The 24010-nt window shown below is 43.9% G+C and overlaps 1 protein-coding gene across 3 annotated transcripts; it reads left to right on the top strand.

The window, feature by feature from the left end:
• The first annotated feature begins 15249 nt into the window (after positions 1–15249).
• HNRNPH1 (heterogeneous nuclear ribonucleoprotein H1) lies at positions 15250–23498 on the top strand. Of its 3 annotated transcripts, none has more exons than XM_053465385.1 (12): positions 15250–15346; positions 15814–15942; positions 16535–16690; positions 16777–16920; positions 17934–18072; positions 18613–18785; positions 18933–19004; positions 19085–19191; positions 19278–19413; positions 19500–19583; positions 22417–22515; positions 23024–23498. In XM_053465385.1, exons 2-12 carry the CDS (start codon positions 15849–15851, stop codon positions 23140–23142), a joined length of 1323 nt encoding a protein of 440 aa, XP_053321360.1. In that variant the 5' UTR covers positions 15250–15346; positions 15814–15848; the 3' UTR covers positions 23143–23498. The 3 variants fall into 3 exon arrangements, with proteins under 3 accessions (XP_053321360.1, XP_053321362.1, XP_053321361.1); XM_053465387.1 differs by having other exon boundaries at positions 22420–22515; XM_053465386.1 differs by having other exon boundaries at positions 15287–15335.
• The last annotated feature ends 512 nt before the right edge of the window (positions 23499–24010 follow it).

Raw genomic sequence — 24010 nt, forward strand, 5'->3', positions numbered from 1 at the left:
GGACGATGGAGATTTACAAGAGTACCTTTTGGTGTAGCATCTGCTCAAGAAATGTTCCAGAAAAAATCACACGAGCTAATTTCAGGCCTGCAGGGTGTGGAAGTCATAATTGATGATTTATTGGTCTATGGCAAAGACCGTGCGGAACATGACAAGAACCTGATTGCCTTGCTTAAGAGATGTCGTGAGAAGAATATGAAGCTCAACCCGAACAAACTGCAGATTGGTGTTGAGGAGGTAAGCTACTTTGGGCATATCATCAGTAAAGATGGTTTAAAACCTGATCCCAACAAGATACAAGCAATCATTAAAATGCAAGCACCAACTTCCAGAAAAGAACTAGAAACAGAACTGGGCATTTTCAATTATCTGTCAAAGTTGTCGCAGGGTTTAGCCCAACAAACAGCACCTCTACGAACTCTACTGAAGAAAAATGCATGCTGGTCTTGGGATGCTAATATGCAAACAACGTTTAAGAAAATAAAGGCCACCATAAGCAAACAGCCCGGACCCATCTTGAAATATTTTGATGTAAACTGTGATACTATTCTTCAAGTAGACGCATCACAATTTGGGTTGGGTGCAGTACTGACACAAAGAGGTCACCCAGTGGCCTATGCCTCGAGGGCACTTACGGCAGCTCAATCCAACTATGCCCAAATTGAAAAGGAAATGCTAGCCATTGTCAACAGATTAATTTCATCAATATATCTATGGGCGTCCAGTATTAGTGGAAACGGACCACAAGCCTTTAGAACACATAATGCTGAAACCACTAAACTTAGTCCCTCCACGCCTACAGAGAATGGTAATGAAGCTGCAACCATATGACCTTACTGTCAAATACAGACCAGGGAAAGAAATCCCAATGGCAGACACGCTATCCAGAGTGTTGTCAGCAGGACATGACGCACGGGATGAACCTGATCTGGAGGAACAAGTGCACACAGTCTTAGTCAATGTACCCGTCTCAGATGTCAGATTGGAAAGTATTCAAAAGGAAACGTTACTGGACAAGCAACTAGAAAAACTTTGCCGGGTCATGTGCAATGGTTGGCCGGAGAAGCGCAAAAAACTACCACCAGAATTACAGGAATTCTGGCCTGTGAGACATGAATTGTCAAATAACGAGGGCATTATCTTCATGGGTGAACGTATACTCATTCCTAGAAGTCAACGGAAAGTGGTTTTGGAACAAATTCACCAAGGACACTTAGGCATGGCTCTGTGCAAACGACGGGCACGGGAATTGGTTTATTGGCCTAACATAGACTCTGACATTGAGAGGTTTGTGAAGATTTGTGAAACCTGCAACAAATTTCAACGACGTAACACAAAAGAACCCCTCATCCCCTGGAGTATCCCTTCTCGTGCTTGGCAACGACTGGCTACTGATATTATTTCATACTGAAGGAAATGACTACCTGATTATTGTTGACTATTACAGTAAATACTTTGAAATAGTACAACTGAAGGATCTGAAGTCCTCCACTGTAATTTCGGCTTTCAAAACAATACTAGCCAGGCATGGTGTATGTGAAGAACTTGTCTCTGACAATGGTCCACAATTCTCCAGCGCTGAATTTCAATCTTTTCTCCACGAATGGGGCATCAAGCACAGTCCCGTTAGTCCACATCTACCACAGGCTAACGGACTAGCTGAAAAATATGTAGGCATTGCCAAATCCATTCTAAGGAAAGCACGATCGTCCGGGCAGGATGTTCATTTGGGTCTTCTGAACTATCGGGTAACACCTCTGGAGGGCTTATGTTCTCCTGCACAGTTACTTATGGGCAGAGCACTGAGAACTACAGTGCCCATTTCTCCAAAGAAACTTCAGCCACAGAACCTTGCACACGAGCATGTAGCTGCGCAACGAAACAAAATCATTTCCAAACAAAAGCAATATTATAACCAATCAGCCAAATCTCTGACACCACTTGCCACAGGACAAGCTGTAAGACAAAGAGTAGATGGAAAAACTTGGGAACCTGCACGTATAGTACGAGTATTGGAAACCCCAAGGTCATATGTAATCGAGAATCGGCTGGGTCAGGAACTCAGACGAAACAGATGTCATCTACGTCCTGACTTTTCAAGTTCTGCTACATGTACCTCAAATGATGCTGCAGCTTCCAGCACACCCGCCTTAACAGACAAGCTTGACTCGTATTCTGAGGACAACACTGAACCATATAAAACTACCGACTCCCTGGGTTTAGCATGTTCTACGGCTCCAGAAAGAGAGAATGCTCTGAACACTCCTATGGAATCAAGGGACACCTACTCTAGTTACGGTCGCAGATTGAAACCTAAAATATGGGAGGACTTTGTTACACATTAAATGCGTAAATGCTTGAGGGGAAAGATGTGATGTAATGTTATGTTGATTTGTGACACTGTTAATGTTGTTAATTTCCAAACTCTAAAGTCCTACCTTAAATGCTAATATATGGTCTGCCTTAAGTCCTGTTATGTAACTAGTTGAGGGGGCAGCAGAGGGAGAGGAAGAGAGAGCATGGAAAAAGAAGTTTCTGCCTGATCTGTCTGTCTTTATTGTACATACAACACAGCTCCAGGAAACCTGCTGGATATCAAATCCAGGTGCAAATACTGGTCATAGAGGTCTCTTATAATTGAGATAATGTGGCACTCCTTACCAAGGCCCCATAGACTGTAGGGAGGAGGCTGGCACTCAGGCCCCTCCAGCAGCCCATGGCATGGAGGCTTCCATGACAAACTGCTACCTTATATCCTATTCCATTTGTACTCAATACAAGGTACCTTGAGTCAAACCACCTGGTTTCTAACAATCACTTTCCATACTTTCTGGCCCTCTGGTCTTCTTTGGCTATGGATTTCATTGTAGATCTCCCATCATCCAACCACTATACCCATATAAAGGCACAAAATTGTATCATTTTATACCGTCCGAGAAATTACCCATATCAGTCATCACAGCGACTTTATTTCTACAATGTGTTCCTTCCATGGGCTTTCTGACTCCTATCAGATAGACATACTCAAATTACACATGAATTCTGGGAAGCCCTCTGCCAAGCGTGGCACATCAAGAGGGCCTTATCAACTGCTTTTCATCCACAGTCCAATGGACAGACTGAGAACACAAACCAGACCCTGGAACAATATCTCCGCTGCTATACTTCATACGTACAAGACGACTGTAGTATGCACCTTCCATTGGCCAAATTTGCCTACAACAGCCAAATACATCAGTCGATCAACATGTTGCCTTTCTATGCAAATTATGGTATACACCCTACTTTGTTTCCTGGCACCCTTATCCTGGTCCAGGGGACCAGTTCCCAGAGTCAATGCTTGCATACATTACCTGTTGAAAACCTTTAAAACATTAGGATCCAGGGGGCGTGTCCTGGAGCTCGACCAAGATGGCCGCACGTTGAGTTGCTCCTGACTCAACCGCCGAGAAATTCAGCTTTTTTCAGCGTTAACCACTATTTATCGCACCTCATCTCGACAGGCAACGATGCCTAAACATCCCCCGAGGGAACCGTCGACTGCGGTGGCTTCTTACTTTCGAAAGAAGGATTCCGCGACGCCACGTGCTTCGAGTAGCCCGGATCCTGGGGATGAGGATTTGGATTCCCCGTACACCAAAAAGGACATTGCAGATCTTGCTGACCTCCTTAAAACGGTCAAAAAGGACCTCCACCGTGATATCAAGGAGGGTCTGACGACCCTAACCAAGGAGGTTCGTGATCTGCAAACCCGCACCACAGAGCTCGAACGCAGCCACGTGGCTATGGCCGAGGATCACCAGGCCGCTAACGCAGACATGGCAAGCCTCCGGTCCAAGTACCACGCTTTACAGGAGCAGGTCGAGGATCTGGACAATCGGTCGCGGCGCTGTAATATTCGGGTACGTAATGTGCCTGAAACGGCTCCCTTACCTGATTTTATTGACCGCTACCTCCGCCTTCTCTTGCCCGAGGCCTCGGCTGAGGATTTACATCTGGACCGGGTTCATCGTGCGCTTCGGGCGCGTCCGGCACCGTCGGATAATCCGCGGGATATTATCCTTAAATGCCACCACTACACGACGAAGGAGGCGATCTTCCGGGCGGTTCGCAATGGCTCTCCGTCTTTGGACGGTATTACACCTCATCTCTACGCGGATGTCACTCCATCTACGCTGCAGAAGAGGAAGGTACTTAAACCCATCACAGAACTCCTTCGTTCGAACGGGATCAAGTACAGATGGGGGTTCCCGTTTCGCCTTATTGCGCACCATGGCTCCGCTCTACATGTTCTCCGAGACCCCTTCGATGGCCCGGATTTTCTGAAGGACCTGGGGATCGCCGCTACCCAAGAAGTCCTGCGCCTGCAACATCTGATGGATCCTCGTCCTCGGTCTACGTTGGCGGCTTTGTCCTCTTCTTCACCCGAGGCTGTTTCGGGGGACGCTGACATTTCTGAGGATTCCACTCCGGCGGTTCCCACCCGCAGGGACTAAGAGCTTTTTAGGGGTTCTTTTTCCTTATTTCCTGTTTTTTCTGTAATTTTGGGGGTTTGTGTTTTTTTTCTTTTTTATTTCTTTTTTTTTTTAATTTTTTTTTCTCATTATTACTATTATACATATGTATATCTCCGGTTGTTTATTTCTACATGTGCGTACACGTTTATTTCTTTTTTCTTGCTTGGTTCTATTTGTATTTCTCCATGTGGCGCCTCTCCCCTTAGGGGGTTACTACCTTCATAGGCGCATGTTCTACTGTCCATGTCGGGGGTAGATAAGCTCCAACCACATTGTTACCATGTACTCTGTATGTATTTAGGGTTTTTTTTTTTTTTCTTCTTTTTTTTTTCTCTCCCCCCCCCCTCACTACATTTACTCCTCCTCACATTGTAGCTTTATGGGCCCTGACGTCTCATGCCTTAGGGGTCTTCAGATAGCTGTTGCCACCGGTCCTTGTCCACCTCTGTTATGTTGTGCCCCCCCCTTTTTTTCTTTTTTGTCGGGCACGGTTGGTCGACCTGCACCGTCTCCCGCTGTCAGGTACCTTTATTGGCCTGTCCGGTTCACTATGGTTTGGTTCACTGAGGAGGGGGGAGGGGTGGAATTTTTTTTTCTTTTCATGTTATTATTAAATTAATTTATTTATTTATTTTTATTTTTTTTATTATACACATGAGTCTGCACACACCACGACACACGGCTGTTTTCCTGTTTGAGTTACTATTCTGTTTTATTTCCGTTGCGCTATATTATTCTCGGCGGGGGGTTCCGTCTGGTCTCCCAGGTCCCCCCATAGAACAGGCTCGCCGATCTCGGTGAGGGTCCTGCTCTTCGTTTGTGATCTCACTTCATAGGCACTCCCTTTTCACTCCTGTGATTGGGGTGCTTATCCCTTGACACGTATAGTTTTTCTGTTGCTACATTTATTCTTTTCTTTGAGATCGTTCCACGATCCCTCTTGTTGGGCTCCTGTAGGCGGATTCCCCTTCCCAGCCCCTGTGGTACCTTTTTTTCCTTGCCGTTTTTCCTCCCTAGCCCCCCCTCTCCTGTTTTTTTTTTTTTTTCTTCTTTTCCTCTCTTTCTCCTCTCTCCTTCTTCCTTTGTTCTTCCTTTTCCTTTTATTTACTTTGTGTTCTTCTTTTCAAGGGTCACCTATCGCCTCTTTGATTTTGAGCCGGCCGTCTGTGGTGCCTGATGGATCCGCTGGAGTCGTCTGGGGGGTCCACCCTAAAGGTAATAACCCATAACACACATGGCCTAAATTCCCCGCAAAAACGTCTCAAAGCTATCAAAAACTATTCTGCCTTACGGGCGGATGTAGTTCTCTTGCAGGAAACCCACTTTAAACATGACCATGTCCCTAGGTATTGGGGCAAACATTACCTTCAACACTTTCATGCTACCAATCCCACGAAACACAATGGGGTCACGATTCTGTTACACAAACGGCTCGATTTTCTCCTTACTGGTTTGGTCAAAGACCCTGAGGGCCGATATTTACGCTTACAAGGTACCTTGTTTGGCAAGGCCGTTTGTATCCTCAACGTTTATGCGCCCTCTCCCAACCTCTCGGGCTTTTATTCCCAACTGGAGGCTCTGCTAGACGTACCCAGGTCCACCGCCCTGATTGTAGGTGGGGACTTTAATGCCACTCCGGACCCTTACCTGGACAGGTCTGACTTTCGACGTGTCACTCTCCCCCGGTCTTCGTACAAGCCCCTTCAACTTTTCTTACGGCGTATGAATCTGTTTGATGCCTGGCGCGCGCTCCACCCCAGTGACAGGGATTACTCCTTCTATTCCAACCCTCATGACAGCTACTCCCGCATAGATCACATTTTTATATCGCAAAATTTATTTGGCTCCTTGTTGTCTTCCCGAATCCATGAGATCACCTGGTCTGATCATGGTGTAGTTGAGGGGACGTTCTCTGATCTTTCCCCCCGTCGCCTGGGCTCCACGTGGAAGCTGAACGACTCCTTATTGGCGGACCAGGCCATAGGTGCTTCTGTGGCAGACGCCCTAGAGGAGTACTTCCGCTTAAACGCCTCCCCCGATTTGGCGGTGGGGACATTGTGGCAGGCGCACAAGGCAGTTATCCGCGGCAACCTTGATTCGCCTGGCCTCCCAAAAGAAAAAGGAGAAGCTCCGTCAGGAGCTTGTTAGTCAAAAAGAGGGAACTTAATTTGATCCTTTCGGCTGATGTTCTGAAGGCCATTAGCTGGACGAACCAGAAATTTTTCGAAAAGGGCAATAAGCCCGATACCATGCTAGCGAGTCGTCTTCGTTTGGCCACGAGATCCCATCATATTCGGCAAATCCATACGTCCTCGGGGGGGACTTCCTCCCATCCGGATGTCATTTGTAAGCAAGACTATTACACCTCGCTTTACGATGGTCATAAGACCTCTCATACACCCCACACTGCCCAGTCTATGCGGGATTTCCTCCGTGACTCTCGGTTGCCGTCGCTTTCCCCGGCCGATGCGCTTCATTTATCCGCTGAGATCACTCAGGAGGAGGTGGATTTGGCCCTAAGTACCATGAAGGGCGCTAAGGCCCCCGGTGTTGATGGGTTCACGGCCGCCTACTATAAACACTTCAAACGCATTCTGTCCCCGCATTTGACTGTATTGTTCAACGAATTCCTCTCAGGCTCCCCGATACCTCCTGAGATGCTTTCCGCCAAAATTGTTGTGATTCCCAAGGAAGGGAAGGACGCTTCCTTTTGTTCCAATTACCGTCCCATTTCCCTCATTAATGTGGACGTTAAACTCTATGCTAAGGTTCTGGCCTTGCGGATTGCCCCGTGCTTGCCGCGCCTGATCCACCCGGACCAGGTGGGCTTTGTATTGGGTAGGGAGGCCCCTGATAACATCCGCCGTGCCCTGGGCGTCGTTCATGCGTCCCGGTTGGCTCGGTCTCCGACCTTGTTACTTTCTCTGGATGCGGAAAAAGCGTTTGACCGGGTCGACTGGGATTACATGTGGGCGACGCTCGGGGCTTTCGGTTTCACTGGGGGTATACTCACTGCTTTGCGTGGTCTTTATTCTTCCCCTAGCGCGGTGGTGGACACCAGGGGGGCAGTGTCTTCCCCGTTCCCTATCCGCAATGGTACGCGGCAGGGCTGTCCCCTTTCTCCCCTTCTATTTGCTCTGTGTATTGAGCCTCTGGCGGCTTCTATTCGCCTGAATCCTGACATTAAACGGGTGCAGGTGGGAGGCTCTAATTATAAGGTTAGTCTCTTCGCTGATGATGTGCTCCTTTCCCTCACATCCCCCCTAGTGTCCCTGCCGAACCTGTATGCCCTTTTGTCCCGCTTTTCGGCCATCTCGGGCTATAGAATCAATAGCTCCAAATGTGAGGCGTTGAATGTCTCCTTACCTTCCCACACCGTTAAACTTATAGCCTTGAACTTCGATTTTAAGGGGCAGCCTCATCGGCTTTGCTATCTAGGGGTCTATCTGACTGCCCGCCTTCCTGACCTTTATGCTGCTAATTATCTCCCGATGCTGCAGAAGCTGAAGGGTGATCTCCGTCGGTGGATGCCATATAATATTTCTCTACTCGGTAGAGTTTACAGCGTCAAGATGACGCTTTTGCCCAAGATTCTCTACCTTTTTCGTTCGCTCCCTGTCCCTCTGGTGCTTCGGGACCTGGACCTTCTTCAGGCGGAGATCTTTCGCTTTGTTTGGAAGGGGGCCAGGCCGCGGTGGCGGTGTGCTCATCTCTACCGGTCGCGCGTTATGGGGGGGCCTGGGGGTCCCTCACCTTCTGTCCTATTTTCATGCTGCTCAGTTGGCGCAGTTCTCACGCCCCCAGATGGGTTCCCCTTGAGGGGGCTCTGTGTCACTTGCCTGATATCTCGGGGATCTGTTGGCTGGGGGGGAGCGCGCGCCCGTCTTGTACCGGTAGCCCTACGCTGTCCCTTTCCCTCTCTTTATGGGACCGACTTAAAACGAGACGCGCTTTGTACCACACGCCGTCTGCCCTTACCCCTCTGTTCCACAATCCTGCTTTTCCTGCGGGGTTGGCGTTAGCTTCCTTCCACTGGTGGAGGTCTCATGGTTTTTCGAAGGTTGGTCACCTCTATCACCAGGGCAATTTACACACCGTGCGTACTCTCACGGCCTCCTTTCAGATGCCCCCTGCGGAAACGTATCGTTTCCTTCAACTTCGCTCGTTTTTGACGGGGCTCAAGTTTCCCCGCTCCTTCCCTCCTATGTCTCCATTCGAGCGGCTGTGCTGGGTTGGGGAGAGGCGTCCAGGCGCGTCTCGCAGCTTTACGCCCACCTTACCGCGCATCCCTTCTCTGCCGCCCCTTCCCACTGCCGTTTGTGGGAGAATGACCTTGAGATATCTTTGACTCAGTCGGACTGGACGGAAATATACACTAACACGTTCTCACTTACCGCTAATACTCTCATTAAAGAGGGCGCGTTCAAGGTGGTTGGCAGGTGGTATCTTCACCCTTCCCGGGTTGCCCGGATGTTCCCGGGCTCCGGTGATGGCTGCACGAGGGGTTGTGGAGAGAGGGGCTCGTACTTTCACATGTGGTGGACGTGCCCTCTGGCCGTAGACATGTGGACCTGGGTCTTTGATCTTCTCAGTGAACTTGTGGGCACCCGGGTAGATAAGTGCCCTTTGACGGCTTTGCTCAATAAGGATCACCCTGACCCCCGATTTCCCAGGTGCACTCAGCGGCTCATTCACAGGATATGCGCGGCTGCGCGACTCTCAATAGCTAAACATTGGAACACATGCATCCCTTCCCGATCCCTAATTTTATCTAGAATTTGGCATATTATGCACATGGAAAAACTCACTGCATACATACACAATACTACTGAACGCTTTCTGAAGGTGTGGACCCCCTGGATGTCTTCCGCCTACGCTGACGGCTCCACAGGCCGGATTGCTGCTCTGTGAGGTACCATTCTGGCGCATCGGGTGGTCTCTTTCTTCCCCTTCTCTCTTTCTTTTTTTTTTTTTTTTGTTTTTTTTTGTTGTCCCTCGCCTTTCCTCCCTGATTTCCCTCTTCCTCCCTCCCTTTGTGAGTCTCCCCTTTTTTTTTTTTTTTCCCCCTGGTTCCTGAATTGGGACCTTTGCCCAACTGGGCTGCTCCGCTTCTCTTTTTTGCTGCCCGGTGGCTTCCGCGGTGTCCGTCTGGGGTTTCCGCCTACGGGTGGGCCCGCTCTCTGTTGGGGTTTCCCTTCCCCTGCTTGTTCACAATACAAGTTCTCGTGCTCTTGTTTCCCGGGCATGGTCCTGGGTGTCGCTGTCTCTGGGCCCTTTTTTTTCTCCTATTTGTCTCCTCATTACCACCTTATATTGCTGAGACATGTGACTTTCCGCAACTTTAGTAATGTCAACATTACTTTTTGTATGCCTTTGTTCCGTGTTACCTATGTTGATGATTGCTGATGTTTCTGCTACTTGCACATCGTTATCCTACGAACTAAAAGAAAAAAAACTGATGTCTGGGCGCCGCTTTCCTCGGACCTATATGGTCTTCTTTTGCATATTCTGTTGTATGCTGTGCCTGGATGTCAATAAAAAACTTTTCAATCGAAAAAAAACATTAGGATCCAGAGGTCCCACACATTTTACACCAATATCCGACACTCACCGACTCCCACCCATAGCATTGGGACAAAGTATTGTTATCTTCATCTCACCTCAATGTCACGTTAGAAATCAGGCAAGGAGTCCGATTTGCAGGATTGCTAGTAAATGTTTGAATGCAGGAGTTCCTCTCTGGACCACCAATAATAATGAGGGACTTAGCGGCCCCACCACTGAGAATAGAGGACAGTCAGTATGTGAGCCAAGGTCCAGATAGGGGAGGTCAGATCAGCAAGGAGGAAAGCCAGGTTTGGGATGCCGAGGTCAACAAGGTCAAGATCAGTAGATGACAGAGAGAGCTCAGGGGCAAGGTCAGGTACCAGCTAATCTTAGGATATGAAAACCAAGTCAACAGAGGTAGGGAGGCAACAGAGGTAGTGAGGCAACAGAGGTAGGGAGGTGGAAGAATACAGGGAGGATAACTTAAAGGCACCAGGGAAGCCTGTGCACAGAAAATGACAAATAAGATGCTGAAACCCCGAGAGAGACTATAGGAATACTGCTTTCCAGGAGTGGGATAAATGACTCTTTTTTTAAATTTTTTTTTTCATTTATTTTGGCTCGATTATAGGCCGCACCCGATTATAAGCTGCACCCTAAAAGATAGGTGGTTTTTTAAAGAAAAATTTAGATTCTTAGAAAAAAAAAACTTAGTGGAATAGATATGCTACCACTCTGCCTACCCCAAATATGCTGCCACTCTGCACCCCCCTGAGATATGCTGCCACTCTGCCCCCCTGAGATATGCTGCCACTCTGTCCCCCCGAGATATGCTGTCACTCTGCCCTCCCCCGAGATATGCCCCCCCCCCAGACTTACCAATGCAGACTCCCGGGTGTCTAGCGCTGCAGGGGAACTGGATCCTACTCTCCGATACGCTGAGACAGCCTCCCTTGCCGGCACTTCCCACTGGGGCTGCGGTGATGCGAGCGTAAACAACCTCCACTGCTGGCACGTCTGCACGATGTGCTTTAACAATCTCCCAGTGGGAAGTGCTGGCAGGAGAGGCTGTCTCAGCGTATCGGAGAGTAGGATCCAGTTCCCCTGCAGCGCTGCGGGGGATCTGTATCCTAACCCTGCTGCCTGTCCGGCGCCTGGAACTGCATGTGCCGGGCGATACGAATTGCGCATTCCTGCGCTAAACCCTGATTATAGGCCGCACCCCCACTTTAAAGACTTAAAGTGGAGGGGGAAGTGCGGCCTATATTCGGGCAAATACAGTATTTGTTTTGAAATACCAGTCACTTCCTCCTCTCTCAATATCTACTACACCTGGTTTTAATCGGCAAGTAAATTACTGAAATTCATTAAACTTTCTACTGAATGCTGGATGCTTGTGAGTGCATTTAAAAAGGGGGATATGTATGGGTTCTTCATTTGCACATACTACACTATGATTTTCTCTATGATATACTGTATTTTCTTTTCTTTAAGTGCTATACCATCTAAAATTTCCCTGAAAGAAAATCACACTGTCTGGAACTTACAATACACTGTATGACACACCGCATGACAAACGTGGAAAGCAACGTAACAATCAAGTAAGTAAATAAGTAATGCACACAGCATAAAGCGCAACACATACAGGACACAGCGTAACACGCAAAATGCAGTGTACTGTATTTAGAACACAGTGTAGTACAAAGTACTACTGCGGAACACACCCAGGACATAGTGTGAAAACACATAGGACATAGCTAACACATACTGGATACAGCATAAAACACACAACGTAGTGTAACACACGCAAAAACGTTCTCACATAGCGTATACCCCCAAGACACAGTCTTTAGTGGATACCCATACATTTAAGCGTAAATTGGCCATTTGTGCCATTAGAAGGTGTATCTAAAGCAAGAAAGATGAATGTACATAGATCAATCAAAAGCCAATAACAGTAATAAATTAGGTAGTTTGGTGGTGGCAAATGAATGCCTTTTGTTTAGGACAGGGGTGGGCAATTAATTTTCCCATGGGGCCACATGAGAAATTGGAATGGTTTTAGAGGGCCAGACCAACATACGAAGGCTCCATGCACATTGCCGTAATGGGGCATTCTGCATCAATTTTTCTTTTTTTAATGTTAGCCGCCATATTTAAGGGTTAACAGCTAACCTCGGAAAATAGATTTTTTTAATACACAGTAGTATGCTCCTAGGAGAGGGCACAGAGAGCTGCCCCAAGAAGAGAGCTTAAAAAGTGAATATTATTAGCATTATTATTATTGTAATTACAATGCAAAGGGAAAAGTCCTGACACTTACCAATGACGAGCGTGGAACGATTGTCCTGGCACTCCCCAAGGTCCGCAACGAGCATCCTGGCACTCAGAAGTTACAGTGGCATCACTTACTCAGCATCGGGAAGCAGTGAAACTACAAACTCCGAAGCCTTGTCCATTTTGTTAACTTATGTGCTGTTTAATAAAGTTATTCAAGCCTACGTCATTGGTAGAGGTGCTTGAATAAGTAAGGCCTGAATAACTATTAGCACAGCACAGAAGTGAACAAAATGAACAAGGCTTCGGAGTGCATAGTTTCGCTGCTTCCCGTTGCTGACACCGGACTCATTGGTGAGTCACCAGGACACTCTTTGCGGGCCGGTCCGAGCTATTCAGCGGGCCGGATGTGGCCCGCGGGCCGTGCTTTGCCCAGGTCTGGTTTAGGACCTTCTAAAAGGTTTATTTACAATGGTACATTTTTTTCTCTATTGTTCTTTCCTCTACATCCGCTCTGGATCATAATGTTCACCTTTTCCATTTGCCTGTATCTCCTTTCCATTGCTCCTATTACTGTTTGCTCGAATATGAGTTTTTTTTCAGAGCAAATGCTCTGAAAAGTACCCCTCGTCTTATATTCAAGGTCGTCTTATAATCCGGCCTCAAATAAAGGTCTGACTATAAGATCCACATCCCCTGAAGAACAACCTCCTTTGCTGCCCGGCACTTCCAGCAGAGCTTCTATGATGTAGCACTGGCGCTTTGTCATAGAAGCCCCAGCGGAAGTGCTGGGCAGCAAAGGAGGTTGTCTGCACGCATTTGACACAGATGCCCACTGTCTGCCCCCACTAGACACCAGGGAGTCTGGAGCAGAGGGGGCAAGTCTGAGGATGCATTGGTAAGTCTAGGGGGGCAGAGAGGCATATCTGGGGGTATAAGGCATATCTGGAGTGCAGATGTGCATAACTGGGGGTAGATGTGCAAAACTGGGGCAAGTTGGCAAATAAAAGGAAATAAAAACAAGAATGCATTTCTCTCATAATTTCTGAATTAATATTTACTAGTAAACCTTTTTCCTATAGGGTATTCTAATATTGAGGCTTTTTCTTTTTTCCCTAAATGAATATTAAAATTCTGGGGGGTTGTCTTATAATCAGCAAATATGGTATTGATATTCTCTTCTTGGTTCTATGTGCAGGGTTTCTTCTCTGTAGTTCTGTTAATGAGGATTTGGAGCCACGCACACTACAGCACAAATAAAAAGGCCCACACACCTACATAAAACCGACATGTCATCAATCTGACCCAAAATAAAGGTTGTGCTCATGAAAAGGATGCTCAGCGTGACAATTTGCTGGTTTTAAACATTTGGATGATTAACTGAGGTTTATGAAACCTATTGGGCCATCCAGATTTTGGTACAAATAAAAGCAGTCCACTCCTGTACATAAAAACTAACGTTGGTGGCCCAATGGATTTTAACCCCTCAAAATCCTGTTACTTATTTAAAAGTTTTAAACCTGGGGATTGGCACACTGGGCAACTTTTCTGGGCAAAATAGCTGAGCCAGGCTCAAAACAGCCACGTATAAGAAATGAAGTATATGTTCAATTTTAAAAAGTGTATAATGAGTTAATAGCAATGCGTAGTGAAACAGCTTTAGCAAGTAAAAGACCAAAAAGAGTTACCAGTTGCTTCAGCCAGAAATAGCACATGTTCAGAAAAAGATACATTTTCTTTTGGTTCAGCGTTCAGCATGTCAGCAAGGTTTTTCGTAAATATAGTAGCTTATAGCTAGGTTTGTTTTGAAAGCAAAACTATATTTGGGTGTTTATACAAATAAGATACTTGGCAACTTAGTAATAATCAAGGGCGGGTAAATTTAAATTCTATTGTATTCTGTTCAGGCGGTCGGGATAGGCTGTAAACTCTGGTGACTCTATCAAATGAGGTCTCAGAGGAGGGACTTTGCGTTCAGGAATAGGGTTATAAAAACTCGCTGTAACTTGATAAGAGTGAGCCTACTTTTATAATTTTTAGTATGGTCACCCGTTCTTGCAAGATCATATAATAAATTCTACTATCGCTTCATTTGCTTTGTCCGAATATTTTCTTGAGAACAGTCCCATAAATAAAATATATACCTTTCGTATTGGTCTCATGATGTGTGTGCTCCAATTGGTTTTTAACCCATCAAAAACCTGTTACTTGTTCAAAGCGCTTAAAACCTGGGTGTTGGCACACTGGGCACTTAATTTTAAGTGGTAAAACAGCTTTTGAGGTAAAACAACTTTGTGTTATGTGTGTTTTTTTCATAGAGTGCCTAATTGAATTTTATTCATTCAAAGCGCTTAAAACCGAGTGGTTGCCATAGCAATCAGCCTGTATATGGGCAATACAACGTCTCGGCCCAGGCTGGAATCAGTTAGGTTTCATACATGGGAGCAGACCCTTCATATGCATATAATAATGAGTGTGGCCCAATGTATTTGAATCAAAATCCTCAATAACTTATTCAAACCTCATGTACATTCATACCAGGTTATCTACCTTTTTTCTTTCACATAACCTTTATGCCTGAAATCGTTTGGAGTGAATTTGCATCGTGGATCTTTTTTTGTGGGGAAAAAAACATTTGTTGTGGTATTCGTTTAGATTTTTTTCTGTGTTGAATAATAACTTCAGAAGATGGCCGAATAAGAAGCCAACCTCAGCATTGTTAGTTCTTTCACTGAAGCTGGGCCCAGTAAGTGTACTAATGTTTTTTGTAAAATCGCTTAGTTGCAACAACAAACAAAAAAAAAACCAGCACTAAAGTGTATTTGTAAACGAAACCGCAGCACAAAACAACGCGCGAGCTTCCTCCCTTCAGTTTATAGAGAAAGGGGCGGAGACAGCTTACTGCATTTGCGCATGCGCCGGCTGCGGTCTATTAATTGAACGCCTGCGTCGTAGCTTTGTTAGTCTCTGCCACGCTTTTAGACGCTTTGTACTGTAAGGAAAAGGTGAGTTTTAGGTTTGTTTATTATTTTTTACTAATGATACGGCACTTCAGAGTCACTGGATGAATTTTTCGGTTGCTGATTTTTACCTTTTTTTTTTCGTCCACGGGGAAAGCGGTTAATATCCACTGGCTCTAATATCTTGGGCGCGCATTCATTTTGTTTGCGCCGAATGTGTTCGTTTACTTAAGCCGTGTACGGTTTTATGAGTTGTATGTCTTATTGAGTACATGGGTGATGGAGTTACTGCTTTTAGTTGGACATCCACCACTATTTAATGTGTTGTACGTCTTGAAAACCGTAATTTAACTTAACGAGGGCATGCTCGCTCTTGTCGATTTTCTCATATGAAGTATCTATAGTCTTATTCAGTCGCGCGCCACGTTAGCGTGGTTAGGCCGTTAATAAGCGCGCTTCCGCCATTTTATTTTGCGGCGGTACAATAATGGCTGATCACGTGTCCGTTATAGTAACTGAATCCGACCTCTTCCGTTGCACAAAGAAAATGTCCGGCTCCGAAGGCGGCGATGGCTACGTTGTCAAGATCCGGGGACTCCCTTGGTCATGTTCTGCTGATGAGATCGAGAGCTTCTTTTCTGGTTAGTGTCTTACCTTTCCTGCTGTGTTTATTTCTTGAAAAGCCTGTGTTAACCATATTTGCTTCGGCATTATAAAGCTATAGTGTGGAAGCGAATACAGACTTTTTTGTTTATGTGACGTAATGCCTCTTTAAAACTAGTAATGTCCTACCTTGTGATGTATACAGGCCTAGGGGTACATTAAGCTACATAAAAATAAATTAGAGGATGCAAACTACTGCCTCATGCAACATTTTTATTGGTTTTTCTATTACACGTGCATCCATCTCAGTTATGGTCATTGTAAGGGTTCTGCTGTCCCTGCACCCACGATTCCCTTTGTGGGTTATTAAAGTTGTAAATCTGTTGCCAGAGATACTGGGGTATATGTGGTAAGTGGTGTATGGGCATGTCCTTGCTTTGCAGTTCTAAGAAACATTGTCATGGATTGAAAAGGGGTTGAATATGATGGCTGAGCGCATTTGGAGGGGATAACTTCCCTATGGAAGCTGCCATAAAGGGGTTTAAAATAACTTTATTTAGGATTGTTGGGGGGTTTTGTTATGCTCTGATTTCAGTAGCTCTATTCTAAAACATTTTTGTTCTTTTGCAGAATCAAAGATTTTAAACGCTTCTCTGGGTGTTCATTTCATCTACACAAGAGAGGGAAGACCAAGTGGTGAAGCTTTTGTTGAGTTTGAAACAGAGGATGACCTAAAACTTGCTTTAAAAAAAGATAGAGAAACAATGGGACACCGATATGTTGAAGGCAAGTGTCTTAAAATGTTTTTATGGTGACCTTAAAGTTGCACGACTGCAACGCCTGTTAATTTAAAAAAAAACGTTTTTTTACAGTTTTCAAGTCAAACAGTGTTGAGATGGATTGGGTTCTCAAGCACACCGGCCCAAACAGCCCAGACACTGCTAATGATGGCTTTGTTCGGCTCAGAGGTCTTCCCTTTGGCTGCAGCAAGGAAGAAATTGTACAGTTTTTTTCAGGTAAGTTTACCCATGAGTGTTTAGATCAATAGCCTTTGAAAACTGTCTGTGCTGGTATTGAGAATTTGTGCATTTTAATAGAAAACAAAAAACTCTGTTCTCTTTATTATATGCAGTGCTCTCTTAGATTGTGAAAACCATCAGTTTTTGAATAATTGACATGAGAAACATGTGTTTCCATGCGTTTCTGTAAAACAATCTTGCACCCGGTTTTACTCTCGGTAGTAAATTCATCAAGGATTTAGTATGTCTACCTAGCTAATATTTTATCACTAACGTCTCAAACATATTTGCTTTAAAGTCCAGGGAAGCAGTTTGTATGCTGCGTTTTTTTTTTAATGCTTGCTAAGTGAGTAGTATGGAGCGTAACATGTTTGCTTTTTTCAATTGCTATTATGCACATAATTGGTCAAATTGGATTCCTTGCAGCTTCTAAAAACATAATTTGTATGTAAAATGGAATTCCCCCTCTCCAAAGAATTTGAGTAAAATGCAATTTCCTTTCTTACTCCTAATCTTAAAATGCTCCCTGATTATTTTGCATTAACCTTAAGAGGTAAGTCCCTTAACTGTGGTTTGTTTAAAACTAACAATCCCATAACCCATGCCATGACCTTGGTATCTCATACTAAAATACTCGAGGTATTTTGTCATTTGGATGACAATTAAAAACCTGTACGATGATATCTTGTTTTCACTTAGACTGGTTAATAGGAAACTCCAAGATAACCTTCCACTTTCTGTGAACTTTTTTTTTTCTTTTCTTTACACCGTGCATTCAGTGGTCTCCATATTTCTCTAGCTTGCTTAAAGGTTTTTTCCTTTAAGGACACTTGATATAAACTGTTTTCACCTTTTTGACTTGTTCTTGATTTTTGTGACAAATTTTTCAAAGTATTGAAATTTAACATCTACAATCCAGTTCTTACTGGCTTTATATAAAAATGAGAATGTATGGGTTTGTTCCTTTTAATGTTAACCCCCCGCTGGGGTTATTTGTCCTTGGGTTGAAGGGTTGGAAATCGTGCCAAATGGGATAACATTGCCGGTGGACTTCCAGGGGAGGAGTACGGGGGAGGCCTTCGTGCAGTTTGCTTCACAGGAAATAGCTGAAAAGGCTCTAAAGAAACACAAGGAGAGAATAGGGCACAGGTGGGGCTGGATGGTTGGTTGGTTGTCACTTTTCTTATGGTATCAAAGTGTAGCAATTTAATGTTTTACTGTAACAATAGAGCTTTTATTCAAAACACATTTCTTGATGCCTAGCCAGCTTCTTAGGTGTGTCTAAAGACTGGTTTAATATTTTTGTATGTAGAGTAGCATTACCATAAGAAAATGTGATACTTGCTAAACTGTTTCATTTATTTAATTCAACATGTATGGTTTAATGCATAGGTATAACTCCTAAATTTAGAACCGTCAAGGGTTTTATTCATATGTACCAGTGTCTTAATTTAATGCTCTACTGTTTTCTTAAATTATAAAATGGCTTGTGTGTATATATATGCTTGCAAATTTCACACTGGTCTGTAATTATCCTAATTAATATGTTTTTAATGTGACAGTAATGTATCAGTCACTTGAGTTTTTTCTTTTTTTTTTTTTTGTCAACATTAAGCAGTTACTGGAACTTTATGTTGTAAATTTAAATGACACAATTTTGCATACTCATTTTATGCATTAATGCTCTAGGTACATAGAAATTTTTAAGAGCAGTCGAGCAGAGGTTCGTACACACTATGATCCTCCCAGAAAACTTTTTGGCATGCAGCGCCCAGGCCCTTATGACAGACCAGGGGCAGGAAGAGGCTATAATAACCTTGGCAGAGGATTTGACCGAATGAGACGAGGAGCATATGGAGGAGGTATTGGCTTGCTTTTTTTTTTTTGTTTTTTTTTTGTCTTGTAACATGGTTTGCATAAAATGTGTGCATGTGAGTTTTATGTTAAGCTGCAAATTTCCAGAATTTGTCAAAACTGCCTTATATGCTAATATATGATGTCTGTGTTAGGTTATGGTGGTTATGATGAATACAATGGCTACAGTGAATACGCCTTTGGCACAGACCAGAGATTTGGGCGAGGTATGTGTTTTGTGTCCCCCCCCCCCCCATCCACACGACATAAAGCGCGTAACTTTTTTTAATTCTCTTCTCCCCCTTAGTATCTGATCATCGGTATGGTGATGGGACTAGCTTTCAAAGCACAACTGGGCACTGTGTGCATATGAGGGGACTTCCCTACCGAGCAACTGAGACTGATATTTATACTGTGAGTGTCTTATACTAAACTATTAAAGTACATGATCGAGCTTCAAACCATTATCTGGCTTGACTCTTATTCCTCTTAAATCCTAGTTCTTTTCTCCTTTGAATCCTGTGAGAGTTCACATTGAAATTGGTGCTGATGGTAGAGTTACCGGGGAAGCTGATGTTGAATTTGCAACACACGAAGATGCTGTAGCTGCAATGTCAAAAGACAAAGCAAATATGCGTAAGTTTAAGGAAAACTATATAGTTTTTGTTTTTTGGTGTGTAATAGGTTTTCTCTAATACACTATTCTTGGTCCATTAATGTAGAGCACAGATACGTGGAACTTTTCCTTAACTCGACCGCAGGAGGCTCTAGTAGTGCATATAGCAGCCAGATGATGAGCGGACTTGGTACGTATGAATCTCAATCCCAGGGGTTTTTGGTACCTCAAAGCCCGGCGCAATTTTGCCATTTTTGCGCTACGTTGGTTCAGCGATTCTCTTTTCCTGTGAATAGTGTACCCATGTAAACTATATATTGTCTTTTCAAGGAGAGAGGGCTTTCTTTTGATACATAGTTGGATGGTTAGCTGAAAATTTAGAATATAGAAATTTAGTAAAAACTAGCAAAAATTTGAAAAAAACCTAGTTTTTTTTTTTATATATTTTCCCTCTGAATCCTCACAAAATTAGGTGAAGTGACAGAAAATTCCATCCAGATTTATCAATTCTGGTGTCCTGATTTCAGAAATGCCTAACATTTATATAGATTTTTTCCATACTTTCCCAGCGCATATAGGCCACATGCTAGGTGTACGTTACTTTATACAATGCCGTTACATTTTTACATTAGGTATGATGGGACTGCAACTCTAATTTTAAGCAAATAAAACAAAAACACCCACAAAGGTATATATTTCTGTAAAGCAGACAATCCAGGCTATCGTATCAGGGATATTCGGGCATTCTACATGCAGGTATTTGGCCACCAATCACTGTCAAAGGTGGCCACAGAAATTGGTTCCTGCACTCTTTCCACCAACACGTCTTAGTATTTTGTAGTATTCTTAGGATTTTTTGTACAGGGTATGTGTTGCGGCAGAGAAATCTATCCTAAATTGTTCAGCCGCCTCTCCTGATTATGGAAATATCCCACATGCCTAGTTTTTTGTGGTTTTCTGGACATTACAGGGCACAAACGGGACCATGCGCGTTATGGATTCAAAACGTGAAACTTTCACATTTTGCTTTAGACCCATGTTTCATTTGGGCCTGTTTAGCACCCCCCTAATTATAAATACCCCCATAAAAGTATATATTTCTGTAAAGCAGATAACCCAGAGTATCTCATAAAGAGCATTTGGACTATTTTCATGCAACCGTTTGGCCGCCAATCGCTGTCAGTCAGCCGTTGCTCTAATTTCCTGCACTTTTTTTCACCAACACTTCTGGGCACAGGGTATGTGTTACAGCAGAGAAACCCACCCTAAAGTGTTCAGCCGCCTCTCCTGGTTATGGAAATACCCCATATGCCTATTTTTTTTTTTTGTGGTTTTCTGGACATTATAGGGCATAAGTTGTAACGTGCCGGCATACTGGATCACGGTGTGTGCTAAGCCAATGCTATCTATGAAGCAGCTTAGCAGTCCCGCAGGAGAACATGTTCCCATAAAAGTATACATTTTTGGAAAGCAGTTTACCAGAGTTTCACCAGGAGCATTTGGACATTTTCCATGCAGCCATTTGGCCATCAATCACTGCCAAAGTCAGCCGTAGCAATAATTTCATGCGCTTTTTTCACCAACACATCTGTGTTGCTTAGGATATTTTGCACATGGTATATGTTATGCCAGAGAAATCCAGCCTAAAGTGTTCAGCCGCCTCTCCTGATTACGGAAATACCTCACGTGGAGGAAAGGGTTAATTTAGGGTAAGACAGGCATTTGGGTGGTTATGTAGTGTTTTGTTTTTTTTTTTTGACTGCAGCTCTGCATGATGCTCTCTGCCAGATCTGGGGTAGTCCCCCAAGGCTAATGACAGACCGCAGGGAATGCACGATCGGGCATAGATCTGTAACGGTTTACCTGCACCTCATCAGAGTGATGGGGTAGCCCAACAGGGTCTAGACAGACCCTGCAGGGGATACCCTGTCCTCCCGTGAAGGGAAAGCGCAATTGGGCATTTCCAACTAACAACTTACCGGCATTCGTGCCGGAAACTGTTACAGCTCCCTCATCTGAGTGATCGGGTAGCCCAGCAGGGTCTAGACAGACCCTGCTGGGATACCCGATCCTCCCGTGAACTTCCAGGTGACGTGACCTGGAAGGGAAAGCCCGATCGCGCATTTCTATCTGTAACCGTTTTCCGGCTTCACGCCGGAAGCTGTTCCAGGAGGTCTGGCAGCAGAAAGCCAGCGACCCTGGCTTCTGCTGCCAGGGGGAGTCCAGGCTCTCGAATGACAGCCTGATCTCCTGTGCAGCGGCAGGGATGTGTCCCTGATCCTGCGCAAAGGGCTGGACGTACCGGTACGTCCATAGGGGTTTCTTAATGGGAGATCTTTGGATGTCCCGGTATGTCCATAGGGGATTGAAGGGGTTAAGTTGATTTAACCATTCTAAAGCTGTACAGGTATTAAATTAGCAAGGCAAATTTAACCTGTTGGAACTCTATATTTAGCGTTTGGAAATATCAGGCATTATTGAAGTGTTAGGTGTGAACACTACTTAGTAAGGTTAGCAAGTAGCAATATTGTGCAGTTCCTTGGTGTCTGAGCAGACACTGCAGTTTTGGTAGTTTGTTAGCATCTGGAGGGGAAATGGTGCTCCCAACAGCTTTCTCCAAGAGGCATTGTAAAACAAGTTTATCTCCTAGAAATAACTTGGTGACATTAGTCAAGAGGTGCAATCTTTACAGGCCTTTGGCTAATAAGAAATTTGGTCAAATATCTGTGGTTGACATACTTGCCTTATGTGTCTCACACTAAAATGACAGTGCACAATGTAAATTTAACATGTCTAGCAAGAGGGATGGACATCTAAGTTTCTTTTTGTATTGCTAAAGCTTACTTGCTTTTTGTCACATGAAGCCTAAACTACATGCTTGTTTTGTGATATATATTCTTTGTGCTTATGAATTTTCCTAGTTGCATGGCTCAGGAATTGACATGCTTGTCAAATTCTCAACCATTCCTGGTGGGTTTTGTGTGAAGGTGTGCTCACGCTTTGATATTTTTGTTTCTCTCTAGCAGCCGGGACTCAAACAAGCTATGGTAGTCCTGGTACTCAAGCTTTAACTGGCAGTTATGGAGCAGGATATGGAAGTCAAGCCAGTTTAAGTGGTTATGGTAAGTGGATTTTGAGAGTGTGCTTAGATGTGTGAATATTATAATTTTGCCTGTCTAGAAGTGCAAAGCTCAAACTTGTACTCTCGTTTGAACTGTCCTTGTAAAGCAATAAAAATATATATTTCTCCTTGAGCTTTAGTGTCCTCTATACACGGTCTATGGTCATTTAATAACTGTTTCAGCTCAGACGTATCTAAGTCTGCAGCTGCCGTTGTAGGCACTCATTCAATATGTTGGAGCCTTTCCCCTTCTCAAACACCGCACAGAGCAGATTCTTTGCGGCTGTGAAATGAAATCCTTTGATTTTTTCTTGCCTGTTTTGTCAGGGTGATCGTTATTGTGGTATTGTTTACCAGAAGAAGTTCTAAGGTTTTGTATTGCATATTGGCCATTTGAATGATCTACAATTGCCTGAAAATATTATGCAGGAACAGTTTTAATGTCTGTATGTAGCGTGGCAAAATATATGGTGACCCTGTTAAGCATGTAACTTTGTTTTTCTTTTTAGGAAGTCAGAGTGGAATTAACAGCAGCTACTACAGTAGTGGAACACGAGGGTCATTGGGAGTAAATGGGATGGCCGGCATGTCAAGTAGTATGAGCATGAGTGGTGCTTGGGGAATGTAACTTTCCAAATTGGCTTTTATATATATATATATCCCCTCCATCCCCAACCTTTAAACAGACTTTTTTTCTTTTCTTTTTTCAGTTTAACTTGTAATTTATGCTTTCTGTGAGATTTTTAAACATGTCATATTTCAGTGTTCAACCACCTAACAAGCTCTGAAGGTAGCTGTTGAAATACAAATGGCTCTCAAATCAATTTTTGTAGATGTGTGCAAGCCAGTTACTTTATGAAAAACCTACTGTAAATTGTTCTGAATGCATGTTTTTTGGTTAAGCTTTTGGTCTTAGTTTATGTAAGACAATATTTTGTAATTTCTTTTAGGTGGTCCTTTACTTCAATAAATATGTAAAACACCTGTTTTAATCTGACCAAATTCATTAAATGCACTCATAGCTGTTATAGGCTATTGATATTTGTCATTTCTCTCCTCTAAGCTCATTATAGCCCAGCTATGTCTCTGTGAGGCAGAAAGGGATTGTGGACTCCAAACCCGTTTCATTACTTATTTGGCGGTTTTATTACAATATTTGCACAATATCGGGTGCACTGATAAAAGTATCTTTCACTTTTGACACAGCGTGTAGATATTCAAAATCGCAAAGACGCAAAATAAATTTTGTCTTGGGTAACTACATGTTTATAAAAGATTAACTGACAGTAGGGTGCATATAAAATTGCAAAAACACAAGTGACCAAAAAAAACTGACTATTTAGCTGCTTTTAACATTCTTCTTGGGATATATGAAAAATTACATGGGAATTAATATTTACTGGTAACTTTTTTTTTTTTCTTATAGGGTAGTCTTATATTCAGGCTTTCCCTCCCAAATTAATATTTAAACTTTGGGGGTCGTCTTATGTGAAATA

This window comes from Spea bombifrons, chromosome 4 (genome assembly GCF_027358695.1).
Source record: "Spea bombifrons isolate aSpeBom1 chromosome 4, aSpeBom1.2.pri, whole genome shotgun sequence".
NCBI classification, from domain to species: Eukaryota; Metazoa; Chordata; class Amphibia; order Anura; family Pelobatidae; genus Spea; species Spea bombifrons.

Bases quoted from the DNA above. Each gene is read 5' to 3' on its own strand.
- HNRNPH1 (XM_053465385.1), top strand. From the start codon at position 15,849: ATGTCCGGCTCCGAAGGCGGCGATGGCTACGTTGTCAAGATCCGGGGA. The intron at 15,943-16,534 runs GTTAGTGTCTTA...GTTCTTTTGCAG, and splicing joins GATCGAGAGCTTCTTTTCTG to AATCAAAGATTTTAAACGCT. The intron at 19,414-19,499 runs GTAAGTTTAAGG...CCATTAATGTAG, and splicing joins AAAAGACAAAGCAAATATGC to AGCACAGATACGTGGAACTT.